The sequence below is a fragment of the Saccoglossus kowalevskii genome, chromosome 3, assembly GCF_978046115.1.
Source record: "Saccoglossus kowalevskii chromosome 3, keSacKowa6.1, whole genome shotgun sequence".
In the NCBI taxonomy this organism is placed as follows: Eukaryota; Metazoa; Hemichordata; class Enteropneusta; family Harrimaniidae; genus Saccoglossus; species Saccoglossus kowalevskii.
This window is the reverse complement of record NC_140643.1, coordinates 26,132,517-26,146,840: the sequence shown is the minus strand read 5'-3', so window position 1 is coordinate 26,146,840 and position 14,324 is coordinate 26,132,517. Positions and strand designations below refer to the sequence as shown.

The 14,324-nt window shown below is 35.0% G+C and overlaps 1 protein-coding gene across 1 annotated transcript; it reads left to right on the top strand.

Annotated features, from left to right (window-relative positions):
- Positions 1–1,436: 1,436 nt before the first annotated feature.
- On the top strand, positions 1,437–12,510 carry LOC102802975 (uncharacterized). The gene is made up of 2 exons (XM_006818073.1): positions 1,437–1,790; positions 12,430–12,510. The coding sequence occupies exons 1-2, from the start codon at positions 1,437–1,439 to the stop codon at positions 12,508–12,510; spliced, it is 435 nt and encodes a 144-aa protein (XP_006818136.1).
- The last annotated feature ends 1,814 nt before the right edge of the window (positions 12,511–14,324 follow it).

Sequence of the window (14,324 nt, the reverse complement as noted above, 5' to 3'; positions counted from 1 at the left end):
TGTTGTTATATAATGTTATATAATATTGAACTTGATTAAACACTGAATGAATGGTAAAGCAACATGATGTCAAGATATGTTATGGGTTGGCCTAGAGAGGGCAGATGGTCATTCCCCTGCATTAACACCGATTACACTGGTGTGTAATCGTAGTATTAAAATGTTTGAAAATAGCAACAGTGTGGTGTGTACCTAGTTACAATTTTTGGATCATTTTACATTTAGAATTGTATTTTTTAATATACTGACTGCTACTGATTTGTTAGTGGAGGTGAAAGGCTTATTGACTGAAGATAGTCGTCCATCCCTGACTACAGGAAACAAATTGAAAAAACCCAAAGCAGCTACAATATAAAACAAATGACTCCAATGCCATCCAACAAAAAACAAGAACCAGACAACCCAAGTATGGACACTGAAAATTAGATCCACACAGCGAAAATATTTTGTAACATGCCACACGCTTGTAAGAGGAACAGTTTGCATTTAATAGAAAAAACGACAATGGTAAAATACAAGTCTTAATCAAATACAGAAGCACAGAACACAATATAATAACTACTTATATAAAATCTAACTACAAAATTGGGAAGGGGCTCCTTCAGTCACACTACAGAGGTCAAGGCCATGACCCACCTGCAAGGTAGGTCGAGGTCTTGACCTTGATGGGTCAAAGAGATCCTGCTGCAAAGCCAAGATAGATGGGAGGTGACCAAGAGATGGCCGCCGAGCCCTGAAATGGGGGTAGGATGGAGTCCAAGAGTATTTTGTTTCCTTGTGCACCAGAAATGTATGTCTGTATCTACATTTATGTATTTATATATCTATTCATTTCAGTTAACGAGATAGATGGTCACCTTTTTATGTTGATAACATTTGTGGGGTTCCGTTCAGTTCGTCAATGAAGGTTACAACACATGAATCTCTGTCATGTTAAACTCCTATACTTGGACCAATTGATACATGTGCTTACTGTTCTGTTACTATTAAAGATAGATCTAAAAAAAATAAGACTGTGTTTGTGTGTCGAGTTTGAGAAAAATGTCAAATATGCTGTTGTTGCCAGACCAAACGGGCCTAAGAAATAGACTTGTTTGTTGTATACTTGTGGCTATTTTGTTAAAAAAAATGATTGTTTTGGTTTTTTTATTTTATAAACGTACGTTTTGCAAATCAAATTTATAAAAAAATTGCCTACCTACCTACCCAATATTGTTTTAGTCCGTTACCAGAAACACACCATTTTTTTTGGCCTAATCAATCACAACACACAAACAGAATACAGTTAAGTGGTAATCTATTCAAACCACCGTTCGGCAAATTAGCGACAAAATACACGTTTTCCCGAGTCTGAATGACTGTACGTCAGTTATTGTTGGGTTGTTTCTAATTGGGCGTGTAAAAGACCCCCTAACGCACTGTTGATTTTAAACAACATGGCCACTGTAGAGGAAAACATCATGACCACAGTAAATGAGGGCCACAACCTTCTTATATTAGGCCAAGTAGGCACTGGCAAAACTAAATTGATTACAGGAATTAACGGAAAATTAATGCTATTCAAAAAGGTTGTCATGACCGCATTAACTGGCATGGCAGCTACACTATTACGTAATGTAACTACGATCCATTGGTTCCTTAGGCTGATGGATGGGCGCTTTCAATCGGATGAATTGATTCAAAGAATAGAGAATCTAGATGACATGGCGGTAACAAAGATACATATCAAAGAAATCGATGTATTAATAATTAATGAAGTCCCTGGTTTATCGAAGAAAATGTTTATTCAGGTAAGAAATAATTCTAAAGGTATAATGACTCTAGTATTGGTATCAAAGTGAGAAAATTAAACAAATGGGGTGGAATTAATAAAATAAATGTAAGGAATAACATGTAATTGACACTGTCACATGACATGTTGATCATATGATAAAAATGTTTTTATCTTGCAATATCATTTTTTCTGATTCACTACATATTAGATGGAAGACAGACACAGGACAGAAACCCATCCCATAGGCTCAGCGACCTATGATCTGTTGAGCCAATGAATAAATGTGCTATATGACAGAGCTATTAATACATGCATATCTGTTAATTAGCACACATACTATATGTTTTCTCTACAAAATAGATACACAAACCAATTTTGGTGAAGACCCTTACCAAATTATCCTATACGAATCCTAACGAACATAATGCTATAAGGATCCCATTGTAAAAATCCCAGAATATTTTGACAAAAAAAAATCATGTATGACTTTCAATATGATCATATAGAATATTTCTCTATAGGACGGAGTCTTATTAAGAGTTCTATAGGATTTTCTGTCGAAATACTATAGGATTTTTGATTTTAATAATATAGGACCAAGTCTTAAAGGATCCTATTGAATGTCCTATAAGATTTGGTGTCAAAATACTATAGGGTTTTTGGCAATATGATCAAGTCCTATAGGATATTCATGATATCATACTGGATAGTTGTTCTATTGGATCTTATTTAAAGTCATATAGGATTTTGTGTCAAAATAGGACACCAGGTCCTATATGATTTTGCTAATATCCTGCCTGTTATTTTATGCGTTTATCAATCAAGTCAATCCCTTAAAGGTGTGACGTCTAAAACTAGTATTATTGTTATTGACAGTGTTCTGTAATGACTACAAGTCGGTCATCTTTTAGCCAACTATGAAACAAATTCAGCGTCAAAAATTAGGACTAATAAATTAAGTGTATTTATGTTTACTTATCAAATAATTTACCTTTCCAAAGTGGGCACATGATGACTGTTTGCCATAGTAATGGTTCCAGTACTGGTGGATGGACATGGTTCTGGATCAGACTGATAAGTACTTGGTTGTTGCACTTGGAGGACATCTATTGGTACTGGCTGTGGTTTAGGTTTGGCATTGCTTGACGCGAACCCCATCTCATCGACAATATATTTGGTATCAGAGTCTCTGTACAAAATATTACCATGAATGTACATTAGATATCCCAGAGCTTACCTAATTGTTGCAGAGGAAAAACAATACTCCAGCTACACTGATGTGCTGTTTATTTTGCACCCACAAAATATTTTCACAAATGAAGAATAATTTAACCTAAGACGCTTAAAATTACAATGTATCGGAGGAGTGTTTCCTTTTGCATTCAAAAATGTGATGTTGTATCACTCTATGATCCATTTTTTACACAAGGTGATACGGTTTGTACATTACTGCACTAATTGCAACTTACATGTACTTGGTTTTTTTTTGTAGATTTCTTTTCATAATCATTATCACTACCAAACCCCAAATCTTCGAATTGATTACTTTTCTATAAATAAATTACACAGAAATTAGACGCGTAATTGTCATGACAGTTGAATTATTTTGGTACATACTGTACATATCAATGGAAAAATTGTTGCGCAGCTATCGTACACCAAAACCTAGCATTTTTTTTATGTTACTATCAAGAAGACTGTACCAACCATGAAACTTGTGATTTGCACAGGTCATTTTTTTCTGCTGAACAACAACTGATGCTGTCTTTAAAATCATTGAAAGTAGACTTGATAAATTAACAGGTTTTCACTCTTAAAGTCAAATCATGGAAAAAGCAGGTTTTTGAAAGTTGTAGAGACTGTGACATAGAACAATATTTTTATCAACTAAGCTCAATTGCGGGAAAAAGAACGATCTTTGAAGACACATGATGGATGGATTGAACACAGTCTGAGACTGTTTGTTGTTTACTTGACAATAAGATGACATGGGGCTGCACGGCACAATGCATCATATTCTTTTTGTAATTACCTGGATTCCCTTTACTTTGACATATAATCTTCCCTGACCAACCAGGGCTTTGATTCTGCGGCCTGTCAACTCATAATCTACAGCATACACGGGTTCAGAAATAGTTTTTTGGGGACAAGCCAAAAAGGTAAAATCTCTTACAAGATTGCATGGCTGGCCTTTAAACTGACATCTTTTTATTACGAATACATATTTCACGTTCATCCGGGTGAACATCAATTTGACCATCTGCAATTATGAAATTCTGCTTCAGTTTTGCAGGAAGCTTACAGTCAACAACAAAGACGACCTTTAAATGCTTGTTTTTAGATTTGATCTTCCACAATTTCTTGCTGTTTCCCTTCCTTTGTTTCCTCGCTGATCAGAAAAGTAGGCTGCTGTTGCATGGGGATTGAATGCTCTTGTGACACTCTGCGCAAGTTGATCAGTTAATGAGAGAGAAGAACGTTCTTTTTCTGTAATTGAGACAAGTTGAAAGTGATCAGTATCAATGTACCAGCACATAAGTAGGAGTTAAATGTACATACACATGGACATTTTATTTGCGACTGAAAGTTAAGCAATATTTACTTACATATACACAATGTACTCTATTTGTCCGATACAAAGCCCACCCAAAACCTTGACCATGGGTGGGGTTTCAGCAGATGAGCGGTCTTTTGGTGGCCAAAAACACTATCCTCATACATTCTTTTTAAAAGTTAACAAAGTGATCTTTGCAAATGTGAATACAGTGGATTTAGCCAATTGCAAAGATGAAATCAATGAGATGTGTTACTTTATATTCTTGAACAAACCATTGTGCATGTTTTGTGAAAAAGATTGTAATATCACATGATAAGCGAAGGTCTGATCCCACATACTAGGCACTCCCATTGTACCCGGCCTACAAACTAAGTTCACTGTGTTTATTTGCACCTCTATGGTATGAGATACAATAATTTGTTGGTGTGCTCTAAAACATTTATTGCGGTAACCTTCAAATCCAAGATGGCGACCAATCCTGTACAACCTAATATAGCTGGTTCCATTTGTGATAGAATATTTGTGAAAGTGGTTAAATATATGTTTTTGTGAACGAAACATTCCATGATGATAAAAGAATTGTTTCTTATCAAACTATACGATATTCACCCACATTTGATGCAAACCACGTTTTATGTATATAACTGATGATCCATTTGCTTTTACCATGGCACTTATTCGGCAGCTGAAAGTGAATCGCAATTCCACATTTGGTGACTTGGCAGGAACTGTACTAAGGCTGATAATGAGACAGGTTCCTACGAGATGTACAGCATATGTACATTGGGTGACTGGCACATATCCAGAAATATCAATAAAAAATCCTGAACGAGAAAATCGAACTCAATCAGCACACAGTCCCTCAAAGGACTGATCAGCAGAAGGCGTTGTCACCGTAATTGCAATGCACACCAACAAGTGGACAAACAGTTTAAAAAAGCCCTTCGAGATTTAAAGAGTCATTGGCACATTTTGGCTTATTGTAATCGAAAAAACAAAACAAATCGGGGTTAACATATAATGAAAATTAAACTGTAATCAGTGGAATGTTTTTTATACGTACAATATTTACAAAATATTTGCCGAAAATAACAATATTTAATACATAAATGGTTCGTTTCGCTGATTACAGATAATTAAAAATACGTAATCAGCGAAACAAATGTTTTACAAGTACAATATTTACAACTATCGGTCGAAACCTGACCTGTATATTCACTTTTCAGTAGTGTATACTAGTATAACGACATAAAACATTAGCCGAAAATAACAATATTTATCAGTAATTAGCGAAACAAATGATTTACTGAATAAAATTTTGTTATTTTCGGCAAATATTTTATGTCCTTATATACACTACTGAAAGGTAACTCTACGTATACAGGACAAGTTTCGTCCGACAGTTTGTACGTGTATGTGTAAGATCCTTGTTTCGCTGAGTACAGAATACCGATTATCATATACTAGTAGTTATTGTTCAGATCGTAATATTAAAACGTGTGTGTTACTTTGATATGTTAGTGTATGTGTGTCACACACAATTATTATAAATATTTGTAACCAGTAATGATAGCTTTAATTTCCCACTGTATACTTCATATTGGACATTTCAAAAAAAAAGTCACTCAGACTTTCAATTGCAAATTGTTATTTTCTATCTGGCAAAAAAATATAGCTGTTTATAAATATATGTATAGGGTCCAAAAACAACTATGAAAATTATGGCCCAGCATATAGTTATGAACTGCTCATTGCGCAAATCATTTGTACACAATTCGGTTTATATTTGTCAATTTGAAGTGAACAATATTATACATGTATCAATAAAAGAGATCCACTATCTAATATACAAAACAACTATTTATCCTCATGGTTTGGTGTGGTTGTTTGTCTAGTAAACTTGTTTTGACATTTCTCGCCGACATGACTGGAACATCAGGGCGGGTTTGACATGCCCGCAGCAGATGCCTACCCTTCACAAGCACCTGGCCTGACTCACTTATGGGGGTTTATGATGTTCCGATTCCATCGATTTTGTCAGTATATTTTTCTTGACTACTGATTGTTTAAGAAAGACTAATTGGTACTTCTATAATAATTTTACTAAAGTCGTCAGGTCCACGAGACGAACAATTCACTAAAATGCTTGGTTAGCATGAATATCTTGCTATCAAAACTATTGATATCAACTTGGAATGCAAATATGTTGATTATTTAGACAATAACACATCTGTATAGCCATTTAAACTAACATTCTAGCATAAGTATTTAACCAGATATGTGTACATTTACCATTCAGTTAACCATATTGGACGCCATCTTGAATTTGAAGGTGACCGCAATGATTTTTTTGAGAACACCAAAAAAATATTGTTTCTCATAAGACATAGAAGCAAAATAATATAACGAACATAGTTTGTAGGGTGGGTACAATGTGACCTGAGATCCAGGCAAGCTATGGGAATCAGACCTTCGCTTATGACAATAATACTGATCTGCTTCCCGTAGTTCTATGATACTCGATAATTTTAGTGAATGAAAAAAAATTATCACAATCTGACAAATACTATCATTCCTCAATGTCCCCTGATCTAAAATTGTAATTATCTAATATTTGGGAGGGAGACAATAAACCCCAGTCAGTACTCAATGTCTCCCTGGTCTAAAATTGTAATTATCTAATATGTATTAGCATATTTGGGAGGGAGACAATAAACCTCAGTCAGTTCTCAATGTCTCCCTGGTCTAAAATTGTAATTATCTAATATGTGTTAGCATATTTGGGAGGGAGACAATAAACCTCAGTCAGTTCTCAATGTCTCCCTGGTCTAAAATTGTAATTATCTAATATGTATCAGCATATTTGGGAGGGAGACAATAAACCTCAGTCAGTTCTCAATGTCTCCCTGGTCTAAAATTGTAATTATCTAATATGTATTAGCATATTTGGGAGGGAGACAATAAAACCCTGTCAGTACTCATGGTTGAACGACATTCCCCTTGTACACGCAAATGAATAGGTTCATTGTCCGCTGTGACCAACACTTGCACAAAAGAATCTACCGCCATTTTTATCAGAGCCCCCCCCCCCCCCCACCAAGTGCGTGTGGATTATTGCACATGAAAAAATCACTCATAAAAATCAAATTACACTCATAACATGAAATAAAAAGTTGCATATAAAATACGTTTATTAAACACAAATATTGAATATTAAATACAAATGCGTTTTCACTAATATTGCAACGTTTGGCTTGCCATAATCTGCAGTTCATGTATAATAATGCCACATGACATCATTGGTATCAACACCATTACAAGGACAAGTGACATTCTGAGAGAAACTACTTGGGCCATCCTCAGGGACACAAGAAAATACTAGCTTTTTTAAATATATTTATATATATTTGTCTAGATAGAAGCAGTTTGACCATCAAGCAAAAGATCATCAAGCTATCCTGTGGAGTACAGATCATCTTGTGGGGATTTAAACCGGCTAAAGCCAATACCTAACCCTTAAAAAGAGCTCTCCTTTGTCACCATATTGACATATGACAACTGGTGCCACATCATTTTTTTCTGACCGAAGTACACAGACAGGACAAAGGTATGCACATATCTCATGGGTTTGTGAACTCACTGTTAAGCCCTAGCAACAATATTTTCTATTGCAACTTTACAGTTAGTTGACAAGCCCTTGTGATAAACAATTAAACAAAATCAACATTGCCATACGAGTATTGTATAGTAATTTTTATTATTTACAGGTAGTCATGATTTAAAGTATAAACATTATTGCAATTGGTCAAAATTGATATTACTTTGACTTCACTATAAATATTACACATACATGCATTTTTTGCATGCAAAGTTGTATTGTTCATACTTGTTTCCCTCAGATGAATGTGGTGATGTACCTTAGACACTTAGATTTATAGATACATATATAATTTGCCTTCTAAATATACGTTTTGAACCATTTGATTTTCTAAATGAGTTTAATAATTTGTTGAATGAGGTTGACAGATTTTACAGAATAAATGCAAACATTTAATTTTGAAGTACTTTTGTAACCATGTGTAATAAATAGCTTCATTCTCTTTTAGCACTGCCATCGTAGAAATATATCTTAAAGTGTTGGTGCAATGCCCAATGCAACTTTGCATCTGTACGCGAGCATTCCATTGTAAATTAAGTACCAGCCAGTGTCTTGTACATGGTGATGTCAAGGCATACCATTTAGGTGTGAATTGCTTATAAATCTGTTATTGGGCTGACTTCAAAATCATTACTCTGACAGAGGCAAACACAAATTTTGTTTTCTACACTAAATACCTAACCACATCAAAAGACAAAAACATATTGCAATATTTTATTCAATTTAATTTGCCATCTAGTCAATCTGAAAGCGAACTTTGTGTCTGTGTTGATTTGTTCAACCTATCAAATTGTACCTTGTATCAATGCTTTTACTTGAGTGCATTAAATTGGCAAACAGATTTGTTTTACAGTATATGCATATTAATGAAATTGATATACAATTAGCATAGCGTCAGAAAGGGATGTATCAAAAACTTGTTTCTGATAATTACATAAACTTGTCTACATATAACTGTCAGTATGTTATTTACATGCAACAATCATTTATGTAATAGATGATTTGATCACAGCCATCCATGAATTGAGTAAAGGCATGTTTCAGAGCAAACAGCTTTACTAATGTATCGCGTTCAGCAAACATTGCCAACCAGGACCTCCACCAATTAAACTATTTGCCTTAGTATATGATGTTGATAAATACAACTCTGACAGTCATGTTGATCTTCCAGGTATGTATACATGCAAGACTAGGACAAATGCGAGCTGTTTTTTGTTCTTGTAGTTGATGATAGCACACTTTTATCTGAGTAATTATCGTTGTTCATAGAAAAAGTTTCCTATAAGTAGATTTGAAAAACTGGTAATAAAATATAAAAAATGTTTTCAATATCTTTCTATCACATTAAAGCCCCACAATCTCTATTGTTGCATTTACTTAGTATCAACTACTAACCGACATTTACTTAAATATGAACAAAATATTAAACTTTCCAGAACACGTGGAATCGAAAACCATGAAGATGTGAAATATCCTGAACAGATGACAAGAGTTAAAACCATTCAACAGAAAATTAGCACTGATGGCGCATGAGCTTGGTGTAGCTTGATTTCGCACAAACTGATGATTGAAGTTTGTTGTTAACGATCTCAGTATCATGACTGAGAACTTTAGGAGCCGGTGTGGCACCATTATTTGCTGCCATAATAAAACTAACTTTCAATACCCCCCACCAATTTCTTCTAATTGCTTCAATGAGTGTTGCATTAAGTTTTTTTATTTCTGTAACTCGGAATCTGAGAAAATCACATAACTTTCTGTAAATTAAGACAAAGTTTGATTGTTTACTACAAAACGTGGCACAATTTCATTAAGGTATGTAACTTGTTATCTTGTCTTCCAACAAAATTGTATTTGTATTACATTAAAACTTTGTTGAACTTCTTTTCTAATAAGTATCTGATAAGTATCACACAAGAGCAAATACATAGTAATAAAAGCTGCCTATCAGATTTACAAGGTGTAAACTTGCCATTGCTGGGTAAAACTTCATTCGGTTGACTGACCACACATCCCCTATGTTGTCTGATCAATTTTGACAAATATTGAAATATTACCAGAACTACAAAATCATGGTTCTTGATGTTCCGTTTTTACTACTCAGTAACATAAGTATTACGCCCTCACCACCATATCAAGGGCATCCCCTTGTATATGGAAGATCTGACGTGTTGGGGACATCTCGGGATGTTATAAATTTTATCAAGGTTGTAAATCTTTTCATGTTAATTGTACGGCCTGTTGGGTTTAAATAGCAAACAAACTGCTGCTGAAATGTCCAGGTAACCTTTTAGCAAGTGTGTCTATTAATTTCTATCCGGTGCTGGTTTCAGTCAGTTTGTTACGTTTCAACCCTTTAACCTGCAATACACACGACACTAAAATCAAATTCTTCATGTGCTTGATGACAGTTTTAATATTTTTATTTTTTATCTGACGATTGAACATCAGCAAGCGTCGGTGTATGATGAATTTTGGCATGTCGTCGTGATGCAATAGCCATTTTTGTAGACGATTAACATCACTTTCTTAAAACGGGCATTATCTCCGTTGGTGGTTTTTGGTTTGTCAGAAAGATTGAAAATTAATTAGCTCCCACTTTGTCTTGAAATTTTCACACTATTTTGACAACGTCTCTACGAACAAAAGGACGTCTGGGCTTATGTTTAAAGCTTTGCATTCTCGGACAAATGAACGCCGAAGATTCAATATTGATTCTGCTAGAAAGCACATTGATATCAGCAGATAGCGACAAAATAGGGTACAGAAATTTGTCCAGTTACATTCCAAACTCGAACAAAGCAAATTCTAACAATTCAAAATCGAACGTTAGAAAGAATTTTCGTGTACGTGTAGCTGCGGTTCCGTAGCTCTTTGGTGCGACCTACAATCGAATTTCGCCCTAACAATTTCATTTGGACGTCTTTTTTTAAATTTTGTTGTTGTACGTCGAACATAGAGCTACGGGATCTATCACCATTTAAAAACAGAAATCTGGCATACGTAAATTAAATCGCTTTTGCTTTCGATTACGATGGTGTGACGTACCTTTATTGTGAATTGATCGCTGGATGAATAACATACAAACTTTTGTTTGCAATTTGTGTTTATAAATAAGCAATAATTTGTGATATTTTACAATTACCGCAGAAACCAAGCAAATTACGAGAAAACGGCAGCCATTGACATCCCACACTCCCTAGCGCAGAATAAATGTAATCTCGTTTGGCGGTCATGTGATACAGTGGTGGAAGAATAAAACTCACTCTTCCCGTTATTCTAATTGTTCCAACAAAGCAATCACATACAGTATTTATAATTGTATGATTTTTGTTTAATAATAGAAACTAGTTGCATAAACGCAATTTATCTACGGATTTCGGTCACGTGGTACAAAATTATAGGTCTCGCGTAATTTGCTATAAACTCTGGAATACAAAATGGCGTCTTTCGTCTTGTTATTTTTCTGCGACTCGGTGTACGGTAAATAAAGTCAATTTTTTATGACCACCGTCATCATTTCACAGCGCAAATAGGTTCTGCTCATTGTTTGGAAGTAAATAAACATAGTGAGTACTTTCGAAGGTCTTAAAATGTGATTTTCGCGACGACCAAATTTGGCATGTGGATTTTAACCGGTATTCAGTCGCACAAGGCCCCATAGCCCTATGGGCCGGCCAGAGTCAGTCACGTAAATAATGCGGTCGGCAACATAGGGCTATGATTCCACAGCTAGTGTACGTGATGATCTAATCTTTAAGTTAACAAGCATTGATAATGCATAGTCCCCGTTCAGTATTAGTTGTACACGTGACACATAGAAATGAAAGATCAATTTTTTTTTTGTCACTAACACTGTCAGTATAGTATATAATATACGTGGAAACTTTGAACTTATTTGCCCTACATAACTACGACAAGTGTTATATGGATATGGTTTTGTCGCGATTACATCAAATGTTTTTTTTTTATTTTTTTATTCCTTTCACATCGAAGTACATTTCATTACTAGTTACAACCTTGGTTTATGTCACTCAATGTGCACTATGAGATTGTTGTGGAAGTGGAAAAGTGCAAATTATTTGCAAGAATGTATAATGTATGTTAACCACCGTTTTTTTTCTGGGACAAAATTACGATAGTTAGTTTAAAACATAGAGAAAAACTGGTTATATATGACTGCATCCTAGTAAATATTTTTCATTAATTTCCATTCACATAAAATGGACACCTTTTTCTACCTCTTTGCAACTTGTTCTTCCGACTTACGTGATTTGTTGAATAGTCAGATCTATTAAAAAGTTGTGAATCACTCGGTACTTGAAAGAAATATGGGTATAAAAAGCCAGAGAAAATTGAGTTTATCTCGGTTAGAGTTCTTTTAGTGACCATTCCTGCTCAAGCTATCCTGCTATATTGTACGTATTATACCCATTCCAGGGAACATCGCCAAGGAATGGACAACATTTTCCAGACAAGCCGATATGTGTTATAAGAAGAGCACCCAAGAAACAGCTATAATAACCACGTACCTTGACAGACTAACAGGAGTAAGAAAATGTTTCTGTGTATGGCACACAGTCAATGCAATCACGCATTTTGAAGAGGATGCCAGACATTATTGAGGAGGACTTGGAAGAGGACTTTCATGTAGAGGGAAATACCCCACCAGAACCAGACGATCGTGCAACGGTGTCAAACAACCTGCCAATTTTAAAGAAAACACTATCAAAGCAGAATAACCACTGTTTAAGAAAACTTGTACCAGCACTTGTAGTGAGTTCCTTCACTGACGGGAGACTGCAGGCTCACTGGGGAGACCGGTCTAAAGCACCTGCTTACTGGCCAAGTGATACCTCCTATCAAAACCCTTGTGGTAAGGCACCAACTGACTTAGTGCCTCCGGCCAGCTACTATTTACTAAAGAAGAGCAGCAGCGAGAGAGTGCTATCCTTACTATGGTGCACTGAAAAATACAGGTAAATATTCATATTACTTTCTGACGAAGTGCTAGCTTTTAACAGATTACATCATTCTCTCAAAAATGTTGTTTTTCCCAACTTATCCCCTTTTCCTTTTCGCACAGGTGACCAAGTAGCTGAACTTGGAAATACAGGAGGAACCCACTAATCCAGGTAATTATTTTAGTTTTATTTCCAGTAGGCAAGGGGTGTTAGGAAACAATCTGAGAGAGATGGTGAAGTTAACACTATTTTCACATATTAAAAAAAAAATTGAAAAAAGTTTTATTTCTTGACTTGTTTTCAACTCTTTATATATTGTAGAATTGTGCAACAAAAATAATGGTTCTTGTAGCATGCTACAAATATTGTTAATCATAAATCATCTTTGTTCTTTCTTACATATCTGGCACAATATGGAAACACACCCACACAAGAAATTCCAGGTAAGTTATTCAGTGTAGCAATAATATTTATTTAAAAAAATACTGTTCAATCATATGAAAATGCAGTTGCAAGCTGTAATGATTTAAGTAAATAAAGCCTGCTATGCAAATCAATACCTTATAATATAAATACACCTATAATTAATTTGAAAATTTTTAGTATTTCAAATTAAGATACATGTATTAACAATTTCACTATATTAATCAATATACAGGTTTGAACACAGAACCAGCCAACGATTCATATAGCATTGGAAGACAGTTTATTTACAGATCCAGACGGATTAATCAACAGCTTGCCACCTCTGTAACCTGTCGTCACTACCTCAAGTACACCAGTCCCTCTAGAGAATCAGCTGATGCACAGTACCACCCTGCTATCACAACCACAGTTTGAAACAACTGACATGGACACATTCAACAGTTTATCACCACCTACAGCATTTGCAAGTTTACCAGATATAGTTGAACCAAGTCATGCTGAACACAGTTCACCCAACAAAGTGGAACCAAGAAGAAGTAAAAGATCTAAACAGAAGAGACGAAGATTGCTGCAGGAGTAATCACAATTCATGTGTTTCATGTAGTATTATTTGATATGTTTTGTTAGTAAATAAAGTCTGATTTATTCACTGCAGTTTTTTGTTTGTTTGATGACATCCTTCCTTTTCATATTTAATACGGCCAAAAACAAAGATGTGTGAAACAAAAAATTGTTCGGCAACATATAAGCCAGCTGTGGAGCAATCCTCTTCAAGGCAGAGTGTCCTTGTTGACAAGCTTGTGAGTTGATTTTCACTATATATGTTTTACTCATAACTCTTCATCGAAATACTCAGAAGAACACCTAATGAAAGTTGAAAAAAGTCAATGAACAATTCCACTATTAGATATGTTAATAAGAGCATATGACATGAGTTTTTGATCT